Raw genomic sequence first — 26172 nt, 5'->3', positions numbered from 1 at the left:
TATCATTTTGAACTCCTGAATATAATTCATTTGACTAAATAACTTTATGTAGGCTAACTCAAATTTGACAGCAGTTGTCTCTTTTTTCCAGTGAATTCTATCACAAAATAATGTTTCTTTCCTTTAGTTGGATGTGTTGGCTTGTATAACTGAATATGCGGGAAGAGGATAAAATTTTATCTGATGCTAGCCGTCGCTTAAAATTTTATCTGATGCTAGCCGTCGCTTAAATTAAAAAATACTTAAGGATTTAAGGATTTATAATGTCCGTATAGTCTAGAAGAGATTTTGTACGAGTGAAAAAATACGGAGATTAACAAGAAGGAACAGAGATATAGCACAGATTGAAAGTACAAAAAACAAAACCAAAAACATTATATTTAACAGAATTCGAGGATGGGCATTTGTTTGATTTGATTGAATCTTGAAAGATGGCTGTAGATTTTAGGGATTCTCACAACCAATTGCTAAATCATTTCAAAGTAATGGTTATGGTTTATACTACACATTAATAATAGTACTATCTTACTATAAAGAATCAAGCGCAACTTAATAAGAATAAAAGATACACAAAAACAAAAAATAAAAATAAAACCGTTTCATATTAAAAGTTTAATGAATTTAATTTTGTGTAACATTTAATTATTAACATTTTACTAATATTATTATTATGTTAGTAGATATAGAAAATATAATGTAAATAGTCTATAAGTAAAATAAATTATATTTAATATGACTAAAGGGTATATGAAGATGAAAATATAATTGATTATTATTTTCTCATATAAATAAAAACAAATCCATTCAAAAAGCCAAGAAGGAAATTGCATTAATATATCTATATAAGCAATTAGAGATTCAAGTTATTATCTAATCTAATATTATATTGAATTTTTATAGATATTACCACAACTACTACTTAAAATTATAATTTATCAACTGAAATTAAACTTTGGAATCATAAACATTCGATTCATTAAAAAGTCCGAAACTTTATTTCATTAATTATGTCATTGAATGCAACTAAAGATGATGATGAAAGAAATAAATCAAATGTAAACAACATTAATGGTAATAGCAATACTAATACAAATACAAATACTTTATCAACATCAAAAACCTCTTCTTCTACTGCAGGTTCAACAAATGAATCTATTGAAGATTTTGTAGGAGGTATAAACAATTATTCAAACAAAATTGAGAATAAAGATGACAATGAAAAAACTTTTAATCAATATGATCATGATTATAGAGAAAATGAAGATGATGAAAGTAGAAGATTAGAATTAGTTAGAACAATTACTCAATTTTCACAAAAAGATGGATTAACTAAATTAGATTCAATTTCAAAAGAAATATCACGTCAAATAACAAATAAAGAAGGAGATTTTCAATTAAAATTGGATGAATTCAACCTTTTAAGAATTTTATCAAATTTTGTCTATTTTTCAAAAAAACAAGGTATTAAACTAAGAAATAGTGGTGTCACTTTCAAAGATCTTTGTGTTTATGGAACTGATGAATCTTTTGCAATTGTTCCTACTGTACTAGATTTATTGAAAGGTCCAATCGGTATAATTCAAAAAATTATTGCATCTGCTAGAACTCAAGATAAGAAAATTTTAAATAATTTAAATGGAATTGCTAAACCTGGTGAGATGGTTTTAGTCTTAGGTAGACCTGGTGCTGGTTGTACAACTTTCTTGAAATCATTAACTGGTACTGATTTCGATTTATATAAGAAGATTGATGGTGATATTAGATATGATGGTTTACCACAAAAGGAAATGATTCATAAATTTAAAAATGATTTGGTTTATAATCCGGAATTAGATGTTCATTTCCCACATTTAACTGTTGATGAAACAATAACTTTTGCTATTGCATGTAAAACTCCGAATATTAGAATAAATGGTGTATCAAGAAAAGAGTTTATTAATGCTAAAAAGGAAATATTAGCAACAGTTTTAGGTTTAAGGCATACTTATCATACAAAAGTTGGAAATGATTTTGTTAGAGGGGTATCTGGTGGTGAAAGAAAAAGAGTATCAATTGCTGAAGCATTAGCCTGTAATGGATCAATCTATGGATGGGATAATAGTACAAGAGGTTTGGATGCTGCTTCAGCTTTAGAATTTGCAAAAGCTATTCGTATGTATTATCATTTCAGGCCAACATATTTTATGATTTAAAATACTAACACAATTTAGGTACATCAACTAAAATCTTGAAAACAACAGCATTTGTCTCAATTTATCAAGCAGGAGAAAATGTTTATGAATGTTTCGATAAGGTCACTGTTTTGTATTTGGGTAGACAAATATATTTTGGTAGGATTGAAAATGCAAAAAGATATTTCGAAAATATGGGATGGCAATGTCCTCCGAGACAAACTACTGCAGAATTTTTAACAGCATTAACTGATCCAATTGGAAGAACTCCCAAACCAGGTTTTGAAAAGAAAGTTCCACAGACAGCTGAAGAATTTGAACAACGTTGGTTAAATTCAAAAGAATATCAAGACATGATTGATGAAATTGACGATTACAATCAATCAATCAATGAAGATGAGAAAAGATCACAATATTATGAATCAATTGAACAAGAAAAAATGAAGTATACAAGAAAAAATTCACCTTTTACTATTTCATATATGCAACAATTAAAATTATGTACTATTAGAAGTGCTGAAAGAATTTGGAATGATAAAGCTTATACAGTTACACTTATTTTAGCTGCGGTATCTCAGTCATTAATAGCTGGTTCATTATATTATAATACTCCAGAAACTGTATCGGGTGCTTTTTCAAGAGGTGGTGTTGTTTTCTTTGCTGTATTATTTATGTCATTGATGGGTTTAGCTCAAATTTCTGCTTCATTTGCTAGTCGTCCTATTTTAATGAAACAAAAAAATTATTCAATGTATCATCCTTCAGCTGATTGTTTAGCAGATTTTGTCATGTCAATACCAATAAGTATTTTGATCAATACTTGTTTCGTCATAATCATTTATTTTTTATCAAACTTGGCAAGACAAGCTGGTAAATTCTTTATATGTTATTTATTTGTTATATTGTTACATTTGACTATGGGTTGTATGTTTCAAGCTGTTGCTTCAATCAATAAGAATATTGCTGGTGCTAATGCTATTGGTGGGGTATTAATGTTGGCTTCATTAACTTATTCATCATATTTAATCCAAAGACCATCAATGCATCCTTGGTTCAAATGGATTTCATATATTAATCCTGTTTTGTATGCTTTTGAAGCAGTTATTGCTAGTGAATTTCATGGTAGACATATGGATTGTGATGGTCAATATTTAACCCCATCTGGTCCCGGATATGAAAATTTAAGTAGTGGTGAACAAGTTTGTGCATTTGTTGGTGCACAACCTGGTCAAAATTGGGTTTTAGGAGATACTTATTTATATCTTTCCTATACTTATAAATTTGATCATGTTTGGAGAAATTTAGGTATATTAATTGGATTTTTAGCATTTTTTTTAGCAATCACTTGTTTGGGTACAGAATATGTAAAACCAATTTCAGGTGGTGGTGATAAATTATTATTTTTAAGAGGTAAAATTCCTCATAAAATTGTACTTTCTGATGAGAAAAGAGATAATCAAGATATGGAAGCTGGACCAGAAATTGATCAATTGGATGATCGTGGACCAAAATTACAAAGTGATGATGATGATTTAAGAGTAAAAGATGTATTTGTTTGGAGAGATGTAAATTATGTTATACCATATGATGGTAAAGAAAGAAAATTATTAGATAATGTTAGTGGATATTGTATTCCTGGAACTTTAACTGCATTAATGGGAGAATCTGGTGCAGGTAAAACTACTTTATTAAATACTTTAGCTCAAAGAATTGATTTTGGTACAATAACTGGTGAGATGTTAGTAAATGGTAAACCCCTCGATTTATCATTCAGTAGAAGAACAGGATATGTTCAACAACAAGATATTCATGTTTCAGAAGTTACTGTTAGAGAATCATTACAATTCGCAGCAAGATTGAGAAGATCAAATGATGTAAGTGATGAGGAAAAGCTTGCTTATGTTGAAAAAATCATTGATATATTAGATATGAGATTGTATGCTGATTCAATTGTTGGTAGGTCTGGTAATGGTTTAAATGTTGAACAACGTAAGAAATTATCAATTGGTGTTGAATTAGTTGCTAAACCTTCATTATTATTATTTTTAGATGAGCCAACTTCGGGTTTGGATTCTTCAAGTTCTTGGGCTATAGTAAAATTGCTTAGAGATTTAGCTAATGTTGGTCAATCAATCTTATGTACTATTCATCAACCATCTGCTACATTATTTGAAGAATTTGATAGATTATTATTATTGAAAAAAGGTGGTCAAACAGTATATTTTGGTGATATTGGTAAAAGATCAAAAGTAATATTAGATTATTTTGAAAGAAATGGAGCAAGACATTGTGAAGATAATGAAAATCCTGCTGAATATATTTTAGAAGCTATTGGTGCTGGTGCAACAGCAGCAGAAGTATCAGATTGGTTTGAAATTTGGGAAAATTCACCAGAAAAAGAGGAAACAGATAATAAAAGAAATCAATTAATAGAAGAACTTCAAAGTAAACCCTCTGATTTAACTGAAAAAGAGGAGAAAGATTTAAGTCATAAATATGCTACTCCTTACTGGTATCAATTTAGATGGGTTACTGAAAGAAATGCATTGACATTTTTTAGAGATCCAGAATATGTAATGGCTAAATTATTTTTAATGACAATCAGTGGATTATTTATTGGTTTCACATTTTTTGGTTTAAAACATACTGTAACTGGTGCAACAAATGGTGCTTTTTGTGCTTTCTTAGCAGTTGTTGTTTCTGCTCCTGTTATAAATCAAATTCAAGAAAAAGCAATAAATGGTAGAGATTTATATGAAGTTAGAGAAAAATTATCAAATACTTATCATTGGTCATTAATGATCCTTGCTCAAACTTTAAATGAAATGCCATATTTATTGATTGGTGCTGCGTTTATGTTTGTTTCATTATATTTTCCAACTCAAGTCGATACAGTTGCTCTGCATTCGGGAATGTTTTATTTAACGCAAGGTATATTTTTACAAGGTTTTGCTGTATCATTTGCTTTAATGGTTTTATATGTTGCACCAGATTTACCAAGTGCTGCTGTATTAGTTTCATTCTTGTATACTTTCATTGTTGCATTTTCCGGTATTGTTCAACCAGTTTCATTAATGCCAGGATTTTGGACTTTTATGTATAAACTTTCACCATATACTTATTTTATTCAAAATTTGATATCATCATTTTTAGAAGGTAGAGAGATAAGATGTAATGAAAAAGAATTTTCATATTTCAATCCACCTAGTGGTCAAACTTGTGATGAATTCACGAATCAATATACATCAAGAGCTGGAGGATACATTGCAAACGGTAATTCAACCTCAAATTGTGCTTATTGTAGGTATAATAATGCTGATGATTATTTATTAACAGTTGGAGCTAAGTTTTCATTAAGATGGAGAAATGTGGGATTCTTTTTTGCTTATATTTTTTTCAATATTTTTATATGTATGGCACTTTATTATCTTTTAAGATATAGTAGGTTTACTACAAAGGTATCTGAAAGAATCAATTTGTTAATTCCAAAAAGAAAGAAAAGAACTTAATTCTTATATTCAATTGTATATACAGTATTTAATTTAATTTATAAACATTAATAGTCTAATATCTTTGAGTTTTGTGTTTCAATCTCTAGATCTATACCTCAATAATTACATCTTTATAAATAAAATAGTAGTCCAACCATACAATAATCCCCAAATTATATGGACTAGTATCTTAAATCTTTCCCATAGAAAATCAATTTATTGCTTAGCTCTTTGACTAGCAAGACTACTGATCTTATAATCTGTAGATTTCGTACAAAGAAAATAGATATTTTTCGGTTTTGGTTGCAAAATCATTTTAAAATTCTCATGCTCAAATGTGTGCCTTAGAAAAACCATCACCTTATTGAATGATTTTCCAGCAGGGCCAATTATGGATACAAAAAAACTTATAAAACTATTTTCCTCTAAATCAGAAGACCAATGGTAATTTTGTTTTATTATTTTAACATTAAACAAAGCATCAAATCTTTCGATTTACAAAATGCAAGCCAAAATGATCTTGATTTGAAACATATGGAAAAGCAGAGTCTTTTTTCTAACATGCTTTACATAAGTTGATTGAGTCTCAGCTAAAAAATAGTCGGCAATAGTAGACAGTTTCGACCTCCATCGTTTCCCAAAGCACGAGGAAACTCTGACAAAAAGTCTCATGTGTTCAAATAAAATTTAGGGAAAAAGTGAAAGCAAAGTTGCAACTTATTAACACGGTACAAAAATATATATTCAAATACTTACAAAAGAAAAAATCAAACACAAGCTTCGTAAAAACATCAGACAACTGAGCTAAACTAAAAGCACATTAATTAGGTCTTATTAATTCAAAAGAACAAAATAATTTTTTGTCGACACTCATAATAGCTCCATAATTATTAAATTCACCACAATAATTTGGTGCACTGAAAACAGTCACTAATTTTCTCTTATCGAAAAATTCATAACCATCTTCAACAACCATATGGCCCCTAACTATCAAATCCAATTTAAATTTTGAACAAAAATAATCAACATGTTTCTTACCAAAACAATATGAAACCCCTCTATCATTTTTGGGCCAATTATTCAAAGAAAAGTTTTTAACCAGTGAATCAGGGTCTGACCATAACAAATCTGCTAAAAGACCTTTATCAGGAACATCAGTTGGTCTTTTTATGTTTTCGATTTGTTTGAAGTCAGTTAAATCAGGTGATAATCCCCCATGAACACAAAATATTTTATCATTAATAACAGCTGCTATGGGTAATGAATTAAATACATCAACAAAATTTTTCCAAATTTTTGTATTTTTCAATCTTCTTTTACATTCATCATAAAATCCATAAATTTTGGTAATATTTGCCGATTCATGATTACCTCTTAACATGAAGAAATTTTCGGGATATTTAATTTTATAACAAAGTAATAATAGAATGGTTTCCAAAGATTTCTCACCTCTATCAACATAATCTCCCAAAAATAAATAATTTGATTGAGGAGGATACCCACAGCAATTAAAAATACGTAATAAATCATGGAATTGTCCATGAATGTCTCCAACAACTTTAACCGGTGGTGATAATCTCAATAAAGAAGGTTGATCCATGAATATTTGTCTACTTTTACCTAAAATAAATTTTATTTCATTAATTTCAACAGGAAGATGATCTTTTAATTTTTTCGAGGTAGATCTCTTTTTGGTTGACAATAATCTTTCAATGATGGCGTCAATGTCGAAATTTAAAATTTTTGAAGTTGGGACTAATGGAGGAGAAACTGAAGTCACCGTAGAAGAGCTTTCTGATTTGAATTTGGTAATTTCTTTAGTTACTCCTAAAGGTGAAGAATATTTCTTTTTAACATTATTGTGCTTTTTCAAGTTTGCATGTGACAATTTGCTGGGTTCTGGCGATGATTCTATTGAATGAGCTTCAGCTATTGAATCCAATTTACTAACTAAAGATAAATTTTGTTGCAGTTGTTGCAGTTGTTGTTGATTCTCATTACCATCAAAAAACTCTGAATGTTTACCGTTTCTGAAGCTAGAACTCGTGGAGGAAAGCAGATCGGTTTCCTTACTTGAATCATTCCCAATTGTAGTAAATATTGGTGATGTGGAGACCGAAAAGTCCAGTGATCCTAAAGAAGATGGTGAATTTTGTTGCTCTTTTAAAATTTGGGCCATGGATAAACCTATATCTAAATCATAACTTGAAGGTAAAAGGTACTGATTATCACCATTACTGTTTTTAAACTTTGAACTTGAACCCTTTGCTTTACTAGGCATTTTAGGATAGCCAAAACTATTACTTGAAGTAGTTGAATTCGTTAAAGATAACCTAGAATCATCTTTATTTTTAGTATTTTTAATATCAATAGCTTGTGATGTCAGTTTATTGATATCAGTCTTTTCGTCATTAATTTCATTTTTCTTTTTGCTAATATCATCTTTTGAAATTAATCGTATATTTGAATACGTTTTAGGCTGCGATAGCGCTGGCGATTTTTCATCGGAATCTAAGTCTGAGATAGTACCATTAGATGATGAGCTATTATTTGATGAAGAATTTTTTGATGATTTCGGTAGGGGTTCATTTTTCGACGGGCTATTTCCCATTTGATATTATATATCTTATGTATGTACGTATGTATTGACGATACTTTTGATGGTGATTGATATGTTATCTCTCAAATAGATATTATGAGTCCTTATTGAAATGTATTGAGGGTGAGGTTGTTGATCAACTGTTGCTTGATGAAGATGTTGTTGTTGTTAGTTGGTAAAATATAGAAAAAAAAAAAAAAGAATATAAAAAGGATAACAAATGTTAAGTAAAGGAGGAATGAAAAAAAAAATTAAATTTCTAATGTGTGATAAGTCTAATAAGTAATCTATTCTTTTAATGTATGAAGTACGTGCATATAAACATTTAGACTTTTTATTCATTAGTTTACTGTGGTCTTACTATAATGGGATGAAATTGTTATTGTGGTAAAGAAGTAGAAATTAAAAACTAAAGTAGTACTGCATATACCAACATACGCTTCCCTTTCCACAATAAATTTTAATTAGGCTAAGTCCGATTGTTGTTTCATAATTTAGCCTATAGATCTAGAATTATTCAAATACATATTAATAGATGAATAGTAATTATTTAATTCAAAAAGTCATGTTGTATTGATAAAGAATTTTGACAGTTTGATTGATACAGCTGGATATTGATGGACCAATAATAAATTAAATAGTCCCTAGTTCAGATTTCAATTCAAGTTTGACTGTAAATACTCTATATTCTTATTTTTCATCAGATAATAAACTAGAGATTTGGATAGTCAAATGATTTATTCCTATCACCTGAATTTTCATTTCTTACAATACTTTTCATTTAACATTTTCAATTTCTGCAATTCACTTAATCGAAATTTAGCTTTCTCTTCACTTCTTTTAAGATATTTGAAATATTCTTCAATTATATATTCATTATTATCCCATTTATTATCAGATTCAGGTATTATCATTACATTTTCAATCAATGCATCAAACGAATGCATTTTTTTAATGAACTTTTGATCTTTAAATCCAATACATTTTCGGTACTCATCACTTAGATAAACATATTTCTGGGTGTTGGGATAATACAAGACTAAGGGGTTCTTTTCACCATTATCATCAGTATCTTTACAAATATCATCATTTCCCTCAGTAATTATTCTGTAGTAATTTCCACACATCTCCAATCGTAATAAGTCCATCTTATTATACACATTGCCCTTATAATATTTTATGATCATCCTATCATCATTAGTTCTCATATAACACGGATATTCTCTTCGTGTGGATTTATATTCTTCAACTAGATCCTGTATATTTTCATTCAACATTTTGAATGGGATTAGGACAATCCGGAGCAGGTTATGTTTATAAGTCAGTCCTGATATCCTATCTAACTTTGGGTGAAAACCTTCAATATAGTGTTGACACGGGTCTCACGTAAGTATCAAATTCACAATTTGAAACTAAAGGATAATTTGAGGTATTCTTAAAATTTTGTTATATCATCAAAATAAGTACAATTGTTCGGTGGCTTTGGAGTTCAATAGACAGATTTTAAAAATTCAAAGATAAGATAAGAACCTTGAATTTTGCAAATTCTATCATACATTATTAGGATGACAATATTAATTTTTGGCCCTTCCATCAGCTAGATCAAACTGTATTCAAAACATGCTGATTCATAGATCTATCTCTTTTCATTTTCAGCAAACATTTCGGCTTTAACCCCAAATACAAAGATCACTATTTTTAGATTTTGTGTCATTTTTTACTTCCAGCTACAAATTTACTAGACTATTCTTTGCTCCTAAATTTGATACATCTTTCATATCTTCAGCAATTTGATCTATGTCTAACGAGGGATACGACCTACGAGATGATTTTTATGAAACATTATCCAAAAAATATGATGACGCATTGATTTCAAAACACATTTTATACAACGGTGAGTCGGTTGTTAACGAAATAATTCAATTCCCAATTGATGACAAACATTCTGCAAATGCTCAATTGACACTTCTTACATCATTGATGCATAGACCAGAGAATAATAACAAGAAGAATTCGGAAAATAATCCATTTGAAAAACCTGAACCAGAATTAACAATTTTAGACGACTATGGAGCGAATAAAGAGTTGAAGTTAGTGTTTAACAAGTATCCGGTTAATTCGAAACATTTTTTATTAGTAACTAAAAAATATTCATCTCAAAATTCACCATTATTACCTACTGAATTACTAGCAACTTATACCATTTTGGAAAAGCTTGATAAATTAAAACCCGAAGGTGAAGATTGGTTTGCATTTTATAACTGTGGTCCAGAAAGTGGAGCTTCTCAAGCTCATAAACATATTCAATTCATGACTCTTCCACCAAAACAAGAGTTCATATCGTATCCCGAAATATTGATAGAAAATAACTTATTTGAAAACAATGCAAATAATAAGTTACATATTCAAGATGCTAATGAACCTTTAGAGAATAAAAATCTACCATTTAGTCAGTTCATCATGAAGTTGCCAAAAAATAAAGACGAAATTACTGAAGATGTCTTGACAAAGTCTTTTACCTCACTATTGCAACATACCTTAACTGTTTTACGAAATAATGAAACCAAACATATATCATATAACTTTGTTATGACTACTGAGTTCATGCTTATGGTGCCTAGGTCAAAGAGTAAATTTGATGATCAAATTGGTATTAATTCATGTGGAGTCTATGGACTCTTATTATGCAAAAATCAAGAATTATTTAACACGGTAAGGGAAGTGGGTATTCTCAAGATCTTACAAGAAGTGTGCTTGCCAAATTCTGGTGAATTTAAGTTTGATGAATATAGTTATTAATAATAATACATTTGTTAATGCTGTGTTCCGAGTATAATACTGCCGATTTTTTAATGAGTTTCATAGACAAACGAAAAATGCAAAGCTGCTGTGACATTTTCTACGATAAAGTTCACATTTGCTTTACTTGAGTGTAGTCATTATGAAAGAATTGTTCTCTTTTCAACCTTGTCTGACCGTACTGAGCTTAGGCTAAATCTGAAAAAAAGCCGCACCGACTACCCAAAGTGAAAAAATTCAACCAATAGTATTAAGGAAATATTGAATTATGCTTTTTTTTTTCTACAGATACAAATAAACCTGATCAATCTATACTCAACAAACAACTAATACACATATAAATCATTCATCATGCTGTCCATGACATCAGTAGTCAAGGCTGCCAACTTTATTCTTGCAAGACCATCATTGGCAACCATCGTTAAGCCAATTGCCAAAGCTTTCACCTCATATGCTGGATACAGAGAGATGGGATTGAAGTATGTAACAAAGTGAATTAAACCATTCCATGTAAGGTCCATGTACTAACAATTCTTATTAGATTTAATGATTTATTAATGGAGGAAAATCCAATCATGCAAACAGCCATTAAAAGATTACCACCATCAGAAAGTTATGCAAGAAACTATAGAATTTTGAGTGCTATGCAATTATCACTTTCACATCAAATCTTATCTCCTGAAAAGGCTTTGAAACCGGAAGAAGATGACCATTATTTGATTCCTTATATATTAGAAGCTGAAAAAGAAGCTTTCGAAAAGGCTGAATTAGATAATATTGAAGTTAAGAGTAATTAATGCTATTACGTAAGGAGGTATAGTTTTTGAAGTTTGAACTTATCGCCATAAATGAATATACGTATAAAGACTTTGAATTTGTTCATCATGATCGTAGGCACAACAGATCTATCTTTTAGAAATTAAGGTTTCAGAAAGAACCCAAGAAATTCCTCTTCTTGCACGAAATATGTGTGAACAATAGCCACTACGCAAATGTCATAATAAATACATGTATTATTTTGATATTAAACTCTATAACTTCTCTATAATTTCTATCCTTTGTAATACTGAAATCTCTATAAATTTGAAAACTTCCTTTCAATACTAAATCACATACCTAGCTTAAACTTCCTTAACTGCTCTAGCACTAAAAATGTTACAATTGTATGAGGTCCTAGTCTGATGAACGAAGGTAGCCAGCCCCTGAATAAAAACCCAATTCCTTCATGTTTCACCGCATTTACCAAGATTGAAATTGCGCTCTGGCCACTTCCTTTGCTATTCATGATCCTAGTTTTGACAACATCCGCAGGAGAACATACTGTTGTAGCAACTAAACCTGCAATCAACGAAGCACTGAAATGGGTACTTTTTTTCGAAGGATCCATATGAATTTTATCAATTAAAAATGTCTTTGCAATATCATATGTTACAACCTGAGAAGCTGTCATTAAAACTCCTCTTACTAAATTGGGTGATAAACCTCTAAATAATGAGGAGACATTTTCGTTTTTGCAAATTCTATAAATTCCATCAAATGCATTCTTATAATTCCTTCTTTGATTTGACGGTAATGTTGAGTCATTTTGCATTCTTATATTAACAACATCAGATGGGTTCCCCACTAAACCTCCCAAAGCACCAGCTACCATTGACATGGGTAAAAGAACCACAGTGCTAGGCTTCGTATTATGTGTCTTATTTATATACAATTCTTTTAGGTATTCGTATACTCCAAATCTTGTAGTTGAATAAGTTGCCTGCCTTAATAACGATGCAGTTAACCCTGAATATATTTTCGTTATCCCATCTTTCGTCACTATATGATATAACATCCCAATTAGTGATTGTCCTGGTTTCGCTGCTGTTTGTAGTCTAACTTTCGCTAGATCTAAGGGATGAGTAACTAAACAAGCAGCCATACTAGCGAGCCCACCATACCAAAACCTTTTAAAATGATTTTCAGTCAGTATTCTTTTCCTAAATGTTTGAATTTTTCTTGAAGACATAAGTTTACAAGTGTTTACATTATGCTATCTCTGCTACTCAAAAAATGTTTTACGGGTAGATATGTTTCAGATTGATAAGAAATTTTGACATACGGATATTGGATTTTTGAGCTTTTTTTACTCATATCCCTCGATTTTTAGTCCAATCCTTGTTATAAATCAACACGATCGCCAAGGTAATGACCGTTTGATGTTTTTTTGTGGTGTGATAAGTCCTAAAATCATTTGCAATCTTTTTGATTTCTTTTTTTTTATTTCAAGATTTTGTCCCTCGTACTTTCTTGACGAAAGTAGTACAAAACTTTAGATTTCGAATATTCCAAATTTGGACCCATAAATCTAACATCTATCTAAGTCAAGGATACCACTCATCATAAAGCCATTGTTTCATCAACCATCAAATCACTACGTATAAATGCGGACAATAATTACACTACTACAAATAGGTTATACGATCATTGGCCGAGTAAATTTCATTATACATTTGTAGACTGAGAATTTCAAGAGGTTACAACAAGAGAAGTAGCCAACATTTTACCTAGCGACTCAAACGTGACTCGTTTCTTTTGAAGTACAAAAAGGAGTTATTCTATCTTGAAGCAAATTTGAAATGTCAAGCAGCACCATATTCAAAATGTATAGCGGCGTCATATTTCGAATGTTAATTCCAACATCTACGAAGTATTGAAAATAAATGGCCCCATGCAAACAATATAAGAATAGTTCAATCAGGTACAACTCGAGGTTATGCATCCGCAACTTTGGTATGAACAATAATAGTCTACTTTGTTGAAGTCGACAACACGGCGAACACGAGAGCAGACTGAAAATTAGTTTTACTTGCTTGATCAATTCTATTGATACTTATGCCATACAAATACATGCTTGAACACGTGAGACTGGATCGATTGGTCTCTCTTCAAGAATGCTAGTATATTGACACTGGTGCATGATAGAGGAACGGAAGTTTCTAGATCTGAATTTTAGATCTTCAAAATGACAATTGCATACATTTCAATAAGCTGGGAAATTCATCTTTAAAAGTCTAGCATCGAAGCTTAATTTCACCAGGACTATAATATGCTATTTTGAGGTTTAATTTGCTTATTCATCAACAGAGAAACACTTAGATTGAGCAAAAAGAGAACATATATTTAATTAATTATCAGAACCTATGAGTGAGTCGAGGATGTAATATTTAGAGTGTTTTAGAACACGCCAGTGATCAATTTCATTATTTGGTGCTTAAACAGAAATAGAATAGTGGGGAAAAAACGTACTATTGGAGGCTGAGAATTAAGGAGATCTTATATTTCAATTCTTGTTATGTTTGGGGGCCTAGCTTAGTTAAGCTAAATTGTGAGTGAAAAAGTGGCAACTGAAAAGTACCAGAAAGACTCCCACATAGTATACTCACTGAAACAAATGATTCAAGATGGGTCTAAACGTTGGGAAACAGAAAAAAGCTTGCATTATCCTGTTAATTATTGCATAGAATCTCGATCCTCACAATGTCGCTTCGGGAGAAAAGTCTCCCAAATATAAACTGGCGGTCTAGAGTCAGCTACAATAAGCATTCATGATAATTTCATAAAATGGATCCTGATCGAAAATAGTTTATACAAATTACTAAAAAGAAAACAATATGAAGACGAGTTACGTTAACGCGGGACAAAGGAGAAATTGAACAAGAAGAATAACACTGAGGTGAAATCCAATCATAGGTTAAGTTATGTTGAGTTATGAAATCAACTACTTTCAGTCTCTACTGCATTTTTGTATAGTTTTCTTCTACTGTTTACGAATACAACAATTTTTCACCAAGCTTTTCGAACAATGGAAATAATAAAATTCTGAATGTGAGATTATAGTTTAAGCTTATGTAGAAGTGAAGAACTATGAAGTTACCTTTAGAAACAAAAAATGAAGAGATGAACTTGCTTTGTTGTACACACCACTGGATGAATAAAGGCTGGTATAAGATATTTTCAACAAGGTTTTGAATTTTCGAACAGCAGATATACTCTTACATATGTTCTACGTCACTGTAGTATCAACGACAAGATCCCACATATCATTATATGAAAAAGCAAAATTCAACATGACGGAAGCAGCAGAAACAATAAATCGGAGAAACTCTGCCTCGATTTATTCAATACGACTGGTGAGGGTTCGTGAGCTGATGAAGAGTCCCACGGGCAAAGATAATCTTAATTAATTGCCCGCAAAGCCGCCAATATCATCTGAATGATGGATATTTCACTTGATAATTGAAACTCATTTTGGTAATCACCTAAAGAATTTTCAACGATAGAATGAGTGGGATTCAAATTCTGTAAAATCTAAACCAAGAGATACATAATGACCAGTGTAATCAATAACATATATTTCCAAATAACGATTTTCGTCCCCTCGCATGGTTCCAAAATCGTGATTCCAACTCCATAGTTTTTAATTGCAAGTAAATAAAAGGGGGATAGAGGAATTTGGCAATAAACTGATGATCAAATGCAAATTTTTAGTTGAATACTGCCCTTTAATTAAAAATCTCATTTATGGAAATTCTGGACATTGCAATGAAATTTGAACGGATCAATCAAGCAAAAACATCATTGAGTAATGGAAAAGCACGCTGTAGAATGAAATTTCCAATTTCCTCACACAGTGCTAGATCCATTAAAGCGAACCATAGATGGCAATTTCTAAAGTCCGAATTAGGCTTATACACCTTTATATACGATAAAACGTACTGGCTTCAATATACCGGACTCAACAAGAATGGTAAAGGAAAATTAAAAGATGCATTGGGTAAACGAATTAGCAGCAAAAACTGGACCATAGGTGAAGCGACATAAGTTAAATTACAAACACACATAAAATGAGCATCTAGATAAACCGGAGAAGGCAATTTTTCCCTGAAAGTCTCAGAAGTAGCAAGAATCAATGACAGGAACGAGGTTGTAACAACACAAGCGGCAGGGGTGGCATAGGATAAAACAAGACTCGTAAACACACAAAGCTGGCCACATGGGACTCACGCAAGGTTCCGCTAGAGCTAACTGAACCAAATATAATGGAATCAATAATGGGAACACAGCCGCAACAAGCAAAAAACTAATAGACTACAATAAACATATGCTAGACAGCAAATACAAAACCAATGCTTAAGAACACCACCAAAATATATGTACAGCGATATTTAACACAAATTGGAGCAACTAAACAATATCCATAACCCCAAAAACAAAAAATGCAAAGAAAGAAATTGCGGTTAGCTGACAAACAAAATCAAACAACAAACTACAAGAAACTTCGGATGTCTTGAGCGCTGCAACATTAAAATACAACGAAAAAAAGCATAACTCTATCCAAGCTACCTCTACTCTGCCCCAAACGCGAACTACATTAACTCAGCTTCCTACCCCACTAACCAAACTAATTCGTCTATCAGTCTTAAACAATTAATTTTACAAAAGAATATAGAAGTTCAAACCAAATCAAATGAAGTATCCGCCAGTTAATCAAAGATCTCTTACTTTTTAAGCCAGAAAATTCTGTTTCGCAAACAAAATTCAATATATGATTGAAAATGGATACTAAAAGTCATATCAATTCGAAAACACTAATTTCTAAATACATCTACCTTATATAAATCTTGCAAAAGTATTTTAGTTTGACGTAAAGCATCCGAGCTGCTATTATACGTTGAATAATGTGAGGACATTTCCATTCAAATTCAGAAACAGCTGATAAACTAATACGTTAATTGTACACTCTGTTTCTTGGAAAAATCGACCAATACAAATGTTACAATAAATAATTTTTTGGAAAGTGCATGTAACATATATTTCCAGACTCACATTAAAATCGATATCAACCCAAACTTTTGCTAATATAAACAATGAGCCTTCGCATTGATGAATTGGTGTAAATCATAGACCAAACATAGTTTGATACATTGAGTGGAGATAATCAATCAATCGTAATTTAAAAAATTAAGATCCATGTAAGTCTCTGATGCAAGTTCACCACGATACCCAATTGTTTATTTACTAACGGTTTTGATTCTTATATTGATTAATCTATTATATAAACTTACTGTTGCACTTAAGACCTTAAGATAAATTAGTTCAGTTTTGAAATTCTTTTCGTGATCACCGATAGCATGCAAGAAAAACATTTGATTTTCATATTACAATTTCCGTATAAAATCGTATTATACACCAGAGATCTCGCGTTTAATTTTAGTATGCAAAAGATTTGGTCCTAATATTGACCTATAAGAAAATCTAAAATCTATTTTTGGTGTTATACCATGGTTTCATTTTCTCGGCCAACACAGTGGTTATTCATTACTTCTCGGATTATTTATTAGTATATTGAAATGGTCCCGCGTTATGTGCGTAGATACAATTGTGCTAGCGTTTAAATTCCTATAGCTAGGTTTGATTGCTTAACTTTTTTTATTGTTCTCAAAATTAAGTACTAGACGACTTAGATCATATGTGGATTTTGAGCTTTTTTTTGTTTTTTCCGCTTTATGCTTCGGTCAAATTTATGTATAAGCGCAGTAACAATCAAATTCAGTTTGCTCAATTTCGGAACAACCTTGATTAGATCAAATTTTGATGTTCCCTGCTTCAACTTTTATTGGTGTGCTAAAATCTCAAATTTTCTAGATTCAAAGTACTTGCTCGTGTTTGATATTTTCCAATTTGTGAATCCCTAGTCTGATATACTGGTCTTTATTTCTATCAGTTTTCTGTTTGTAATTTTTCAACCCAGGTTTGCGTCTTGTGGATTTTGTTATCCTGGGGAGAAAGTTTGGTAGGTTTGGGTTATTATTTGATATGCTAAAATAACGTTTTATTTGTTATGCTTCTGATTAAGTTTGTTATGCTTCAAGTTTTTTGATATGCTACGATAACGCTTTTTTTGTTATGCTTCTGGTTAAGTTTGTTATGCTTCAAGTTTTTTGATATGCTAAAATAACGTTTTATTTGTTATGCTTCTGATTAAGTTTGTTATGCTTCGAACTTATTTTTGATAGCTGGATTCTGCACAAGTTCATGCTTTGTATTAGCGGATCTTACCAATTTGAATTTTGCAGTCGGAAATTATTTGCACGATCAATGAATTAATTATATCTAGTAAGCTTTCATAGAGGTGTAAAATTTTGAATTTCATTACTTTTCCATCCTATACGTTACTATGCTGATAAGATTTTTATGAATTGTTGGCGTGAGGCTCTTCGTAATCTGTTTTTATTTGCTCGGTGTTCAAAGATGGCGTTAGTCTTTTCCAAGTCTTCTTTTGGATTGGCATTACAAAAGATTTAATCGAAGCTTTGTTTCAATATTTAATTTATATATTAAGTGGTTATTCTATAAAAAAAAGTGCATAAAAGCAAATTATATTCTAACAGCTGTGAGATGGTTGGCTTGACAATACATTAAATTGGGCCATAATGGATCCAAGAATCACTTTGCTGTACTTATAATCTGAAACTGTCTCAAAATAAATTGTTCCAACCTCATCCAGCATGTGTCGTCCGACCTAGCTAGTCATCACGTAAAAGATTCTCACAATTATGCCAACGCATGTTAGAATATCAAAATTTGATTTTATCCATTCTTACTTGATAAGATTTTCAACCATTGAATAAACGAATGCATGATTAAACTCCTCCATTTCTGTAAGTTCAAAATTTGTTGTTGGATCTTAAAGAACTCGAACCTCTGGATTGCCCTGACTATCATTGAGTTCTTTCAATAAAACATTTAAGACTATTTTACACCTGTTAAACAAGTAGTCTCTCTCTTCGTTTTCTTTCTTGCATATAAATACTTGCTCAGGATCCTATCCAATCCCAGGGTTTTTCCTTAATGGTAGTTTTATAAAAATATTAATGCAAGAATGATTCAAAAAGTAAAGTAAACTATTTTAATCTATATTTGGCTCACTTAAACTTAGTTTATTGAGGTAACTCTAATTTCAATTTCTTAAATGACAACTATATTCTAAAGGTGCATATTTCTATAGCAATTACGCATTGGTTAATTCATCTTCTTCCACTTGTGATATCTCTCTAGCGTCCCCGTCTACTCTTTTCAATAAATCTTCAATCACCCAATCCAAATCGGTTTTCTCCAAATTTTTCCCTATGACACTGATCGTATTAACATTTTGTCCCATATGAGGATAACTTCCTATCTTTAAATTTCCTTTTCCGTATTTTTCATCGCAATCATTTTGTAAATTAGTCAAATAAGGTGCTAATTTTGATTCACCGGATTTAGTTAATACGTATCTTCGAATTAAACTTGTTGGTCGGATTCTTGGTTTCAAAACCTTTTCTAAATCATTCAACAATCTAGTGAAAAGCTTTGGTACACCAGGAAGAATAAAAACTTGCTCATTAATCACAACCACTGGAAACCATAAATCGTCATCAACAAATATTTTTCTCACTGTTGCATTTGATCCTACTTTATTTGTTGGCAATGTAGCCATTTTGTAGAATGCATTTAATTGATCTTCATTCAATTTGGATAAATAGTCTTTACGAAGCGTTTGCATTCTTTCTACCACCTCATTATCCAATGCATAATCTAGATCAAAATAATCACTCAAAGTTTTGTATGTTATATCGTCATGAGTGCTTCCCAATCCACCGGACGTAATGATAAAATCTATCTCATCTTGTTTAATTAAATTATTCAATGATACCGAGATATCATCTGCTTCATCACCACAAACAATCGTTCGTTTGAGAGGAATAGTTAGGTTATTGAAACAAAATTTAGCAAAATTATATGAATTAGTGTCAAGGATTTTCCCATTCAATACTTCATCACCAATGATTAAACAACCTGCAGTTTTAATTTGTGGCTGTTGAGTCAGCATTTTGATTTGTCGGGTGATATTGATGTAATTTGTGAAAGACTTTACAGTAAGTTTTTGAGTTTTTATGATGTTAATGTTCATACAAATGCAATGCAGTTCGATAAATCCTTTTAATAATTGTTTTGTGTATTGAATCACATTCCCCAACTTGCTTCTTTGTTAAATGTTTAATCAATTTTTTTAACCGAAAGCACTGAGAATTATGTAAAATTTCATAAATTTCAAAAATCTATGATACAACATATTTTGAGTAAATGAGGACAAGATCTGATGAAAGAGACTTGAGTAGAGGCGAATGTTTGGATAAAAACATAGTAGTTTTAATTGAATAGTTGACAAAATCTGGCTTATTGCGCTAGGCAGTTTGAGATTTTTAATTTGCAGCCAGTTTATTCTAAACTTTAATTCAGAATCAGTTGCGATCCATGTGTACAAACGATTTGGTGAGCATAAATACAGTTTTTGTTAAACGTATAGAGTATAAAAATTGCATCGAGTAGAACATTTGAAGAAACCCATGCATAGTAGTATACTTTTGTTGTTGACAATTAATTCATAAAAAATTGCAACAAAACTGAATGAAATTTACATTGCAATAATTATTTCGTTTGATTTTTTAGAATTTCGAAACCAATTTCTAACCTAAGTCATCTAAAGACAGGAAGATGCAACATCTGTTTCAACAAATTTTAACTGTCTTATTGCAGTATAGGTCACGTAGATGTGGAAAATTCACTATGACTAAATCGTTTACATATAGGAACACTATGAGTGATTTTATACCCATATAAGTAGGGGAGATTGTTTTGAATGACCTTGAATATTATCCAATTTGATAGGTTGAGCTTGTTAATCGATTGCTGAATTTACGGTCGCAGCTGCTAAAGAGACACACTTAGGAAATATAATCAGCTAACTGATAGTAGCCAATTTTCTCTTTAAGCACAGTTCGTATTTTCCACTTTGGATGCTACGAAATTAATAGAATCTGAAAAAAGAGTCTAGCCTAAAGCAATGCCTACTTAATTATGGATTATGATCGTTTGAGAGTTTGAATATAATTATGCAATCCATTTCAAGTACCACTTAAACGTATGAGCTAGCTAGTGGTTTCTTTACAACTTTAGTTTAATGCAAATACATTATCAATATATACTGTTTAATTCAAGAAAAAGTACTAAAAATGTGAATCATCGACTATTGATTGTTTAGTCTTAAAGCCTCCCTTTTATTTTCATCAAAAATACCATTCTCATTAACCTCAGAGTCATAATATGATAAAGCAGGATTTTGTAGCTCCGTTAAAGGATCATCTTTTATTAGCTTGATCATTGAGTTTTCTCCATAATTCACACCATAAGAGGCACTAATAGGTATAACTCCTTGAACCCAAGCATCCACAATTCTAGCTCTTTGTTTGGTTCCAAGCCTTGATATTGGGAATTCACCTTTTTTAATGAAAGCAACAACATCGATAATCAAATGATGTTTACTTAATACAGTGTTGATAATTAGTGGGACCAACGAAGCGAAATACCTCGTTCTTTTGGATTCACAAACAACCACAGTGTAATCTGAGCATCGAAAAACACAAGAACCATTCTTATAAATATCAGCATGACAAAATTCGATGGTATTTTCAATATCAATTGGGAAATGATGCAATCCCATAACTTCAAATGTATCAGCAATTTTCCCCAATATAAAAAGTGGTTGAAAATATGAAACTTCTTTATCACTTTTATTAGAAGTATTTTTAGTAATGGAAATATTATGCAAAAATCCCAAATCTCCAGTTCTCAAATATGTTACATCAGGATTACCGTCTTCAATAACTCCACTAAACTGAATTTGAGAAAAATGATCAATTGGACCTTTTGGTCCGTTGGTGAAAGATGTTAAATTAGCTTCTGAACATACCCAAATTTCTCCATATTCACCTTCTTTACAGATTTTTCTTGTTTCTGGATTTACAATTGCCACTTCTGTACAAACAGGAACCATACCTGAATCTTGAATATGTAAAGCGTTTGGAACTTCCGATTGATTGACAACTGAAACATAGCCCTGCCTTAAAGCAACAGGATCTAAATATAAGTCAACTGGAGCAACCGTCATGTAAGATCTAGTGGATATCATGGGATTAAAATAATGATTATGAACTGTTGACATTGAAGCAGCACTCAATTTTGTTGATTGAAAGACTCTAGCAATTTTTCTCAATAAATCAACTTCGACTCTATTTTCCGTGCTTATCATCATATTTTTCAACAAATTTAAATTGAACCCTTTTGGAGTAAATTTTATTGCAGCATATTTCAACATTTGTTCGGTCACAAATACATCTTTAACCTTATGCCTAGCTAGAGTTAAAAAAAATGATAATGGGTTTTCAGCATAAGTGACAGGAGAACTCAAATATGTGGCCGTCCCCAAAAACACACCTAAAAGACAAGTTTGAACAAATCCAATTCCAGAGGCATGCCTAACACAACCAACAATTGAAGATTGAGAATTCAAATTGCATGTCTCTTTGAATACCTTACAAATACCAATTATATTTTTGTTGCTCAAAGTTGCACCCACACGATAATGATCCGATGTAAAATTTAGCCAAACCAAAGCAATTTTATTACCTGTTTTACCCTTTGTATTTCCCAGAAAAGTTGCAATTTTACTTGTGATGGAATTGATATTAGATATTTTACTGAGTTTTGTTGTATTTTTAATCTTTAATGATTTAACCTTCTTGTGAGTAATTTTTTTCAAAGAATCAGCAACTGGCCCATTTTTCAAAAATTTCTCAACCTCATCATTAACTAAAATCTCTGATATATCAAAATCACGTATTACACCCACAAATGCTGGAAAATCCTCACCAATTCTATTTGAATCGAATGGTAACATTGGGACAGCTATTATCCCACAAATTAAACAAGCAAAAACAGCAACAACAAAATCCTCCGATAAGGAATACATTAAAATCACATACTGGCCAGCTTTTAAATTGGTCTTTTCCATCAAGTACTGACAAACTGCATAAACCTTTAGTTCAAATTTCTTCCAAGTCAATGGTTTATTTTTACCGCTTATGTCGACGTTTTGAAATGCTATAGCATCACCAGCTTTGTTTACTCTGTACTTTAATATATCTTGAATTGATTCAAAATCACTTAATACTAGACCTGTTTTTTCATCAATTGCTTTTGGCCGGTAATCAATAGCAGAATATTGGTCAGGAAAATTTTGCAAAGCCTTATTTCTAAGTTCAGAGACATAAGGAGACCAAATACCACCGATTATATCTTCACCATGAGGTATTAAACTTATTGATTTTCTCACAAAAAATTTTACATAATCAGCCTTTAATGTACCTTCCAAAAATTTCTTTTTACAAAGCATATTTGCAATTTCTCTACCACCACTTCGCATTATTTTAGGTAATGTATCACAATCAACTACCAAAACACAATATAGTCGAAGAAAATGCTTTTTGTAAAGAGTGTCAAAACATCTTTGAGCGATAGCATTTAATACTGGCTCATTAAGTGGTACACCCGAAGCATAATCTAGATCACCATTCTTTGCCTTATTACCACCAGAAGCATTAGATTCTACTCCACTCAGATCATCAATTTGTTTTCGAATAACTTCAGCTTCGACTATAGCAACAGGTAAATACTCATTACCGACAAATATATCAAAAATTGTACAATCGTATATTTGTTTCACTTCGCTAGCCAAAGTCGCCAATAAATGAGACGAATAATGATATCTAGAACCCGATGTTTTCATCAATTCCTTGTTCATCTTTTTAAATAATGCATGATCAATCCAGCTTACTCTTTGCCTTATCCTATCCTCATATAATCCCAAAACATAAACTTTACCATTGTAAGTAAAACCTAATAATCCTGTACGTAAAAAATCCATCTCGAGAAAACCATTTGGACCTCGACATTTAGCATGAAATATCAGCTTTGATTCCTTTCTTAATCCGTAAAATCCTCCAGATAGACAAGGACTATCTATCCAAATCTCACCTAATTCACCTTTTTGAACTAAAATCCCCAGTTCTGGATTCACTACAGCCAATGTTGCATCAGGAAGAGGATATCCAAAAGCATCGACCCTCAAAACATCACTACCAATTTCATCGGAAGTTGACGGATTTGTTTCCACTATCTTTACTAAGTTTCTAGCTAAGCAATCTTTATCAATTAAGACTGATGACAAATCGTTCGAATCTTCTTCAGTTATATTTATTCCCATTTTCTCTTTTCCTCCTAACCAATCTCTGAGAGATATCACCATTCCTCCATATTCACTTAAAGTTAACATCGGTATGATGGCATTTTCTGGATGCTGACACCCAAGCGGTCGTAAATACCTTTGAGATAAAATTTCCATAAATTCACCATCGATCGTTAATGCGTTGACTAAAACCCACTTAACAGATGAAAAATCCACACTTTGAGTTTTAGAAAAATATCTGGTTGCACTTGGTGATTGTTGATAATCATAAGTAACTCTTTTCAATCCTAGATAATCAGCTAGAAGCAAGGAAGCCCTACATTTTGTAATTATGTTGGCATATAAACCTTGAATTTCCATAACTCTTTGAGGTGACCAAAATAATACGTTTCCAGAATACACTGTGAACAATACACCTAAGATCAATCCAATTGAAAATCTGATGTCCAATGTAGCCAAAACTACTTTTTTATTTCCTCGAAACTCCTTCAAACTTCTACGAAGACCTCCACCTGAATTAGGTAAACTCAGAAGCGCGGCATCTAAACATTGCATTTGATGAGTAATTGTTCTATGACTTAAAGCTATACCTCTAAGTTCACCCACTGGGGACCTTGAAAATTCAATATAAGCCAAATTTATTGATGAATTTTTATCTTTTTTAGCATGTTGCTTTTGGTTCCAATATGATACTTCAGACTTTTTTGCTGATCCAAAATCTGTAGTTCTCCACCTTAAAAGTTTAGCTGGCCAATTAATTCGCAGATTCTGAGCATTTAATCGATCCAATTCTTTTGCAACAGTCTCAGAATAAAGTAATAGTTTTGATGATGTTAACGTCAATATGTTTAAAACCTCGGATAGTGATATGTCTTGATGAATCGGAATTGCAGTTACACCAGCTATAAAGCAGCCAAATAATGCTGTAACAAACTCAGAAACTTCACCATCTTTGTATAATAACACAACTGTGTCAGTATTTTTCGTAGAAACTTTATGACAAATTTCGTACGCAATTTTCAAAGCTTTCAAATACAATTTTTCCCAGGTTATACTACTTACTTCTTTACTTCTTGAATCTAGGACCACGAACGCCATATCAGTTCTGTAAGTACTTGCTCTTGATGCCAAAATTTCTAAAATATCATCAAAATTTTTACTGGTTTCTGGAATAGATGCCGCTGGTCTTCTTGGATTCAAGGGCATTTCTAATAAGTCGGGATCAAGTGATTGGATATCCTCATTTTGTTTCTGATGTAATTTGTTGATTGTTTGCATAATTTCTTCTCTCCGATTTATATAGTTCCACTGATCTATAGATTTATTGATAAGAAAGTCTTCATCTAATTTTTGTAGCAATATGGCCAAATCTGGAGGAATATCCCCTGTAGAATTTGATACAGGACCAGCTCCGATACCTGGTGAAAGACCAGATGAATTATCGATCATTGACTTTGAATCATTTGTCGTGAGAGTCCCTAGCTCTGGATGTATCGCTGCTGTAGAAGCTGATCTCTGTCTTGGTCCTGAAATATGAATTGAACTCAAATTTGGTTGAGTCATGATTAATTCTTCAATGAATGTGATGGTGTTATATTCTTCTCATGGACTTTGATGCAATTTATTTACTTCTTTGTTGCGTTGTTTATTGCAAATTTAATAAATTTTATAATGATTCGAGAATCCGAGTGAAATGAAGAGTCCTGTTAGCTGTTCAAGAACTGACGAATATTGAGGTATAATAATCTGATAAAGTATGTGAATAATCAAATAAATGAGATAATATTTTTAGATTTGTAACTTATTTTTTTTTAAATTATTATGCATGAAATTTTCATTTTTTGCAGTCTAAATAAGCATAGTATCATAAAGAACTTATTAACATAACACCGCATTTTGAGCAACATATTGGTCTCAAGAAACAGAATTGGAGACTGAGACTAA

General features: G+C 31.4%; 8 protein-coding genes across 8 annotated transcripts; 3 read left to right on the top strand and 5 right to left on the bottom strand. All coding sequences in view use genetic code 12, as the record gives it.

Annotated features, from left to right (window-relative positions):
* Positions 1-1007: 1007 nt before the first annotated feature.
* SNQ2 (ATP-binding cassette transporter) lies at positions 1008-5680 on the top strand (the record flags this gene model as incomplete). The annotated part of the gene is made up of 2 exons (XM_051757755.1): positions 1008-2151; positions 2211-5680. The coding sequence occupies 2 exons, from the start codon at positions 1008-1010 to the stop codon at positions 5678-5680; spliced, it is 4614 nt and encodes a 1537-aa protein (XP_051614448.1).
* An 802-nt stretch (positions 5681-6482) lies between these two features.
* On the bottom strand, positions 6483-8273 carry SAL6 (Sal6p; the record flags this gene model as incomplete). Its single annotated transcript, XM_051757753.1, has 1 exon — positions 6483-8273. One exon carries the CDS (start codon positions 8271-8273, stop codon positions 6483-6485), a length of 1791 nt encoding a protein of 596 aa, XP_051614447.1.
* A 746-nt stretch (positions 8274-9019) lies between these two features.
* KGF55_003005 (uncharacterized protein) lies at positions 9020-9538 on the bottom strand (the record flags this gene model as incomplete). Its single annotated transcript, XM_051757752.1, has 1 exon — positions 9020-9538. One exon carries the CDS (start codon positions 9536-9538, stop codon positions 9020-9022), a length of 519 nt encoding a protein of 172 aa, XP_051614446.1.
* Positions 9539-10058: 520 nt separating this feature from the next.
* Positions 10059-11060, top strand: APA2 (bifunctional AP-4-A phosphorylase/ADP sulfurylase; the record flags this gene model as incomplete). The annotated part of the gene is made up of 1 exon (XM_051757751.1): positions 10059-11060. The coding sequence occupies one exon, from the start codon at positions 10059-10061 to the stop codon at positions 11058-11060; it is 1002 nt and encodes a 333-aa protein (XP_051614445.1).
* Positions 11061-11411: 351 nt separating this feature from the next.
* Positions 11412-11857, top strand: QCR7 (ubiquinol--cytochrome-c reductase subunit 7; the record flags this gene model as incomplete). The annotated part of the gene is made up of 2 exons (XM_051757750.1): positions 11412-11539; positions 11602-11857. 2 exons carry the CDS (start codon positions 11412-11414, stop codon positions 11855-11857), a joined length of 384 nt encoding a protein of 127 aa, XP_051614444.1.
* Positions 11858-12168: 311 nt separating this feature from the next.
* On the bottom strand, positions 12169-13068 carry KGF55_003002 (uncharacterized protein; the record flags this gene model as incomplete). The annotated part of the gene is made up of 1 exon (XM_051757749.1): positions 12169-13068. The coding sequence occupies one exon, from the start codon at positions 13066-13068 to the stop codon at positions 12169-12171; it is 900 nt and encodes a 299-aa protein (XP_051614443.1).
* Positions 13069-19113: 6045 nt separating this feature from the next.
* KGF55_003001 (uncharacterized protein) lies at positions 19114-19974 on the bottom strand (the record flags this gene model as incomplete). The annotated part of the gene is made up of 1 exon (XM_051757748.1): positions 19114-19974. The coding sequence occupies one exon, from the start codon at positions 19972-19974 to the stop codon at positions 19114-19116; it is 861 nt and encodes a 286-aa protein (XP_051614442.1).
* Positions 19975-21171: 1197 nt separating this feature from the next.
* KGF55_003000 (uncharacterized protein) lies at positions 21172-25791 on the bottom strand (the record flags this gene model as incomplete). Its single annotated transcript, XM_051757747.1, has 1 exon — positions 21172-25791. The coding sequence occupies one exon, from the start codon at positions 25789-25791 to the stop codon at positions 21172-21174; it is 4620 nt and encodes a 1539-aa protein (XP_051614441.1).
* Between the last annotated feature and the right edge of the window lie 381 nt (positions 25792-26172).

This window comes from Candida pseudojiufengensis, assembly GCF_024610245.1.
Source record: "Candida pseudojiufengensis strain CBS 10847 chromosome Unknown scaffold4, whole genome shotgun sequence".
Lineage (NCBI taxonomy): Eukaryota > Fungi > Ascomycota > Pichiomycetes > Serinales > Debaryomycetaceae > Lodderomyces > Lodderomyces pseudojiufengensis.
Note: the sequence above shows the minus strand (reverse complement) of the source record. Positions and strands in the feature narration are given on the sequence as shown.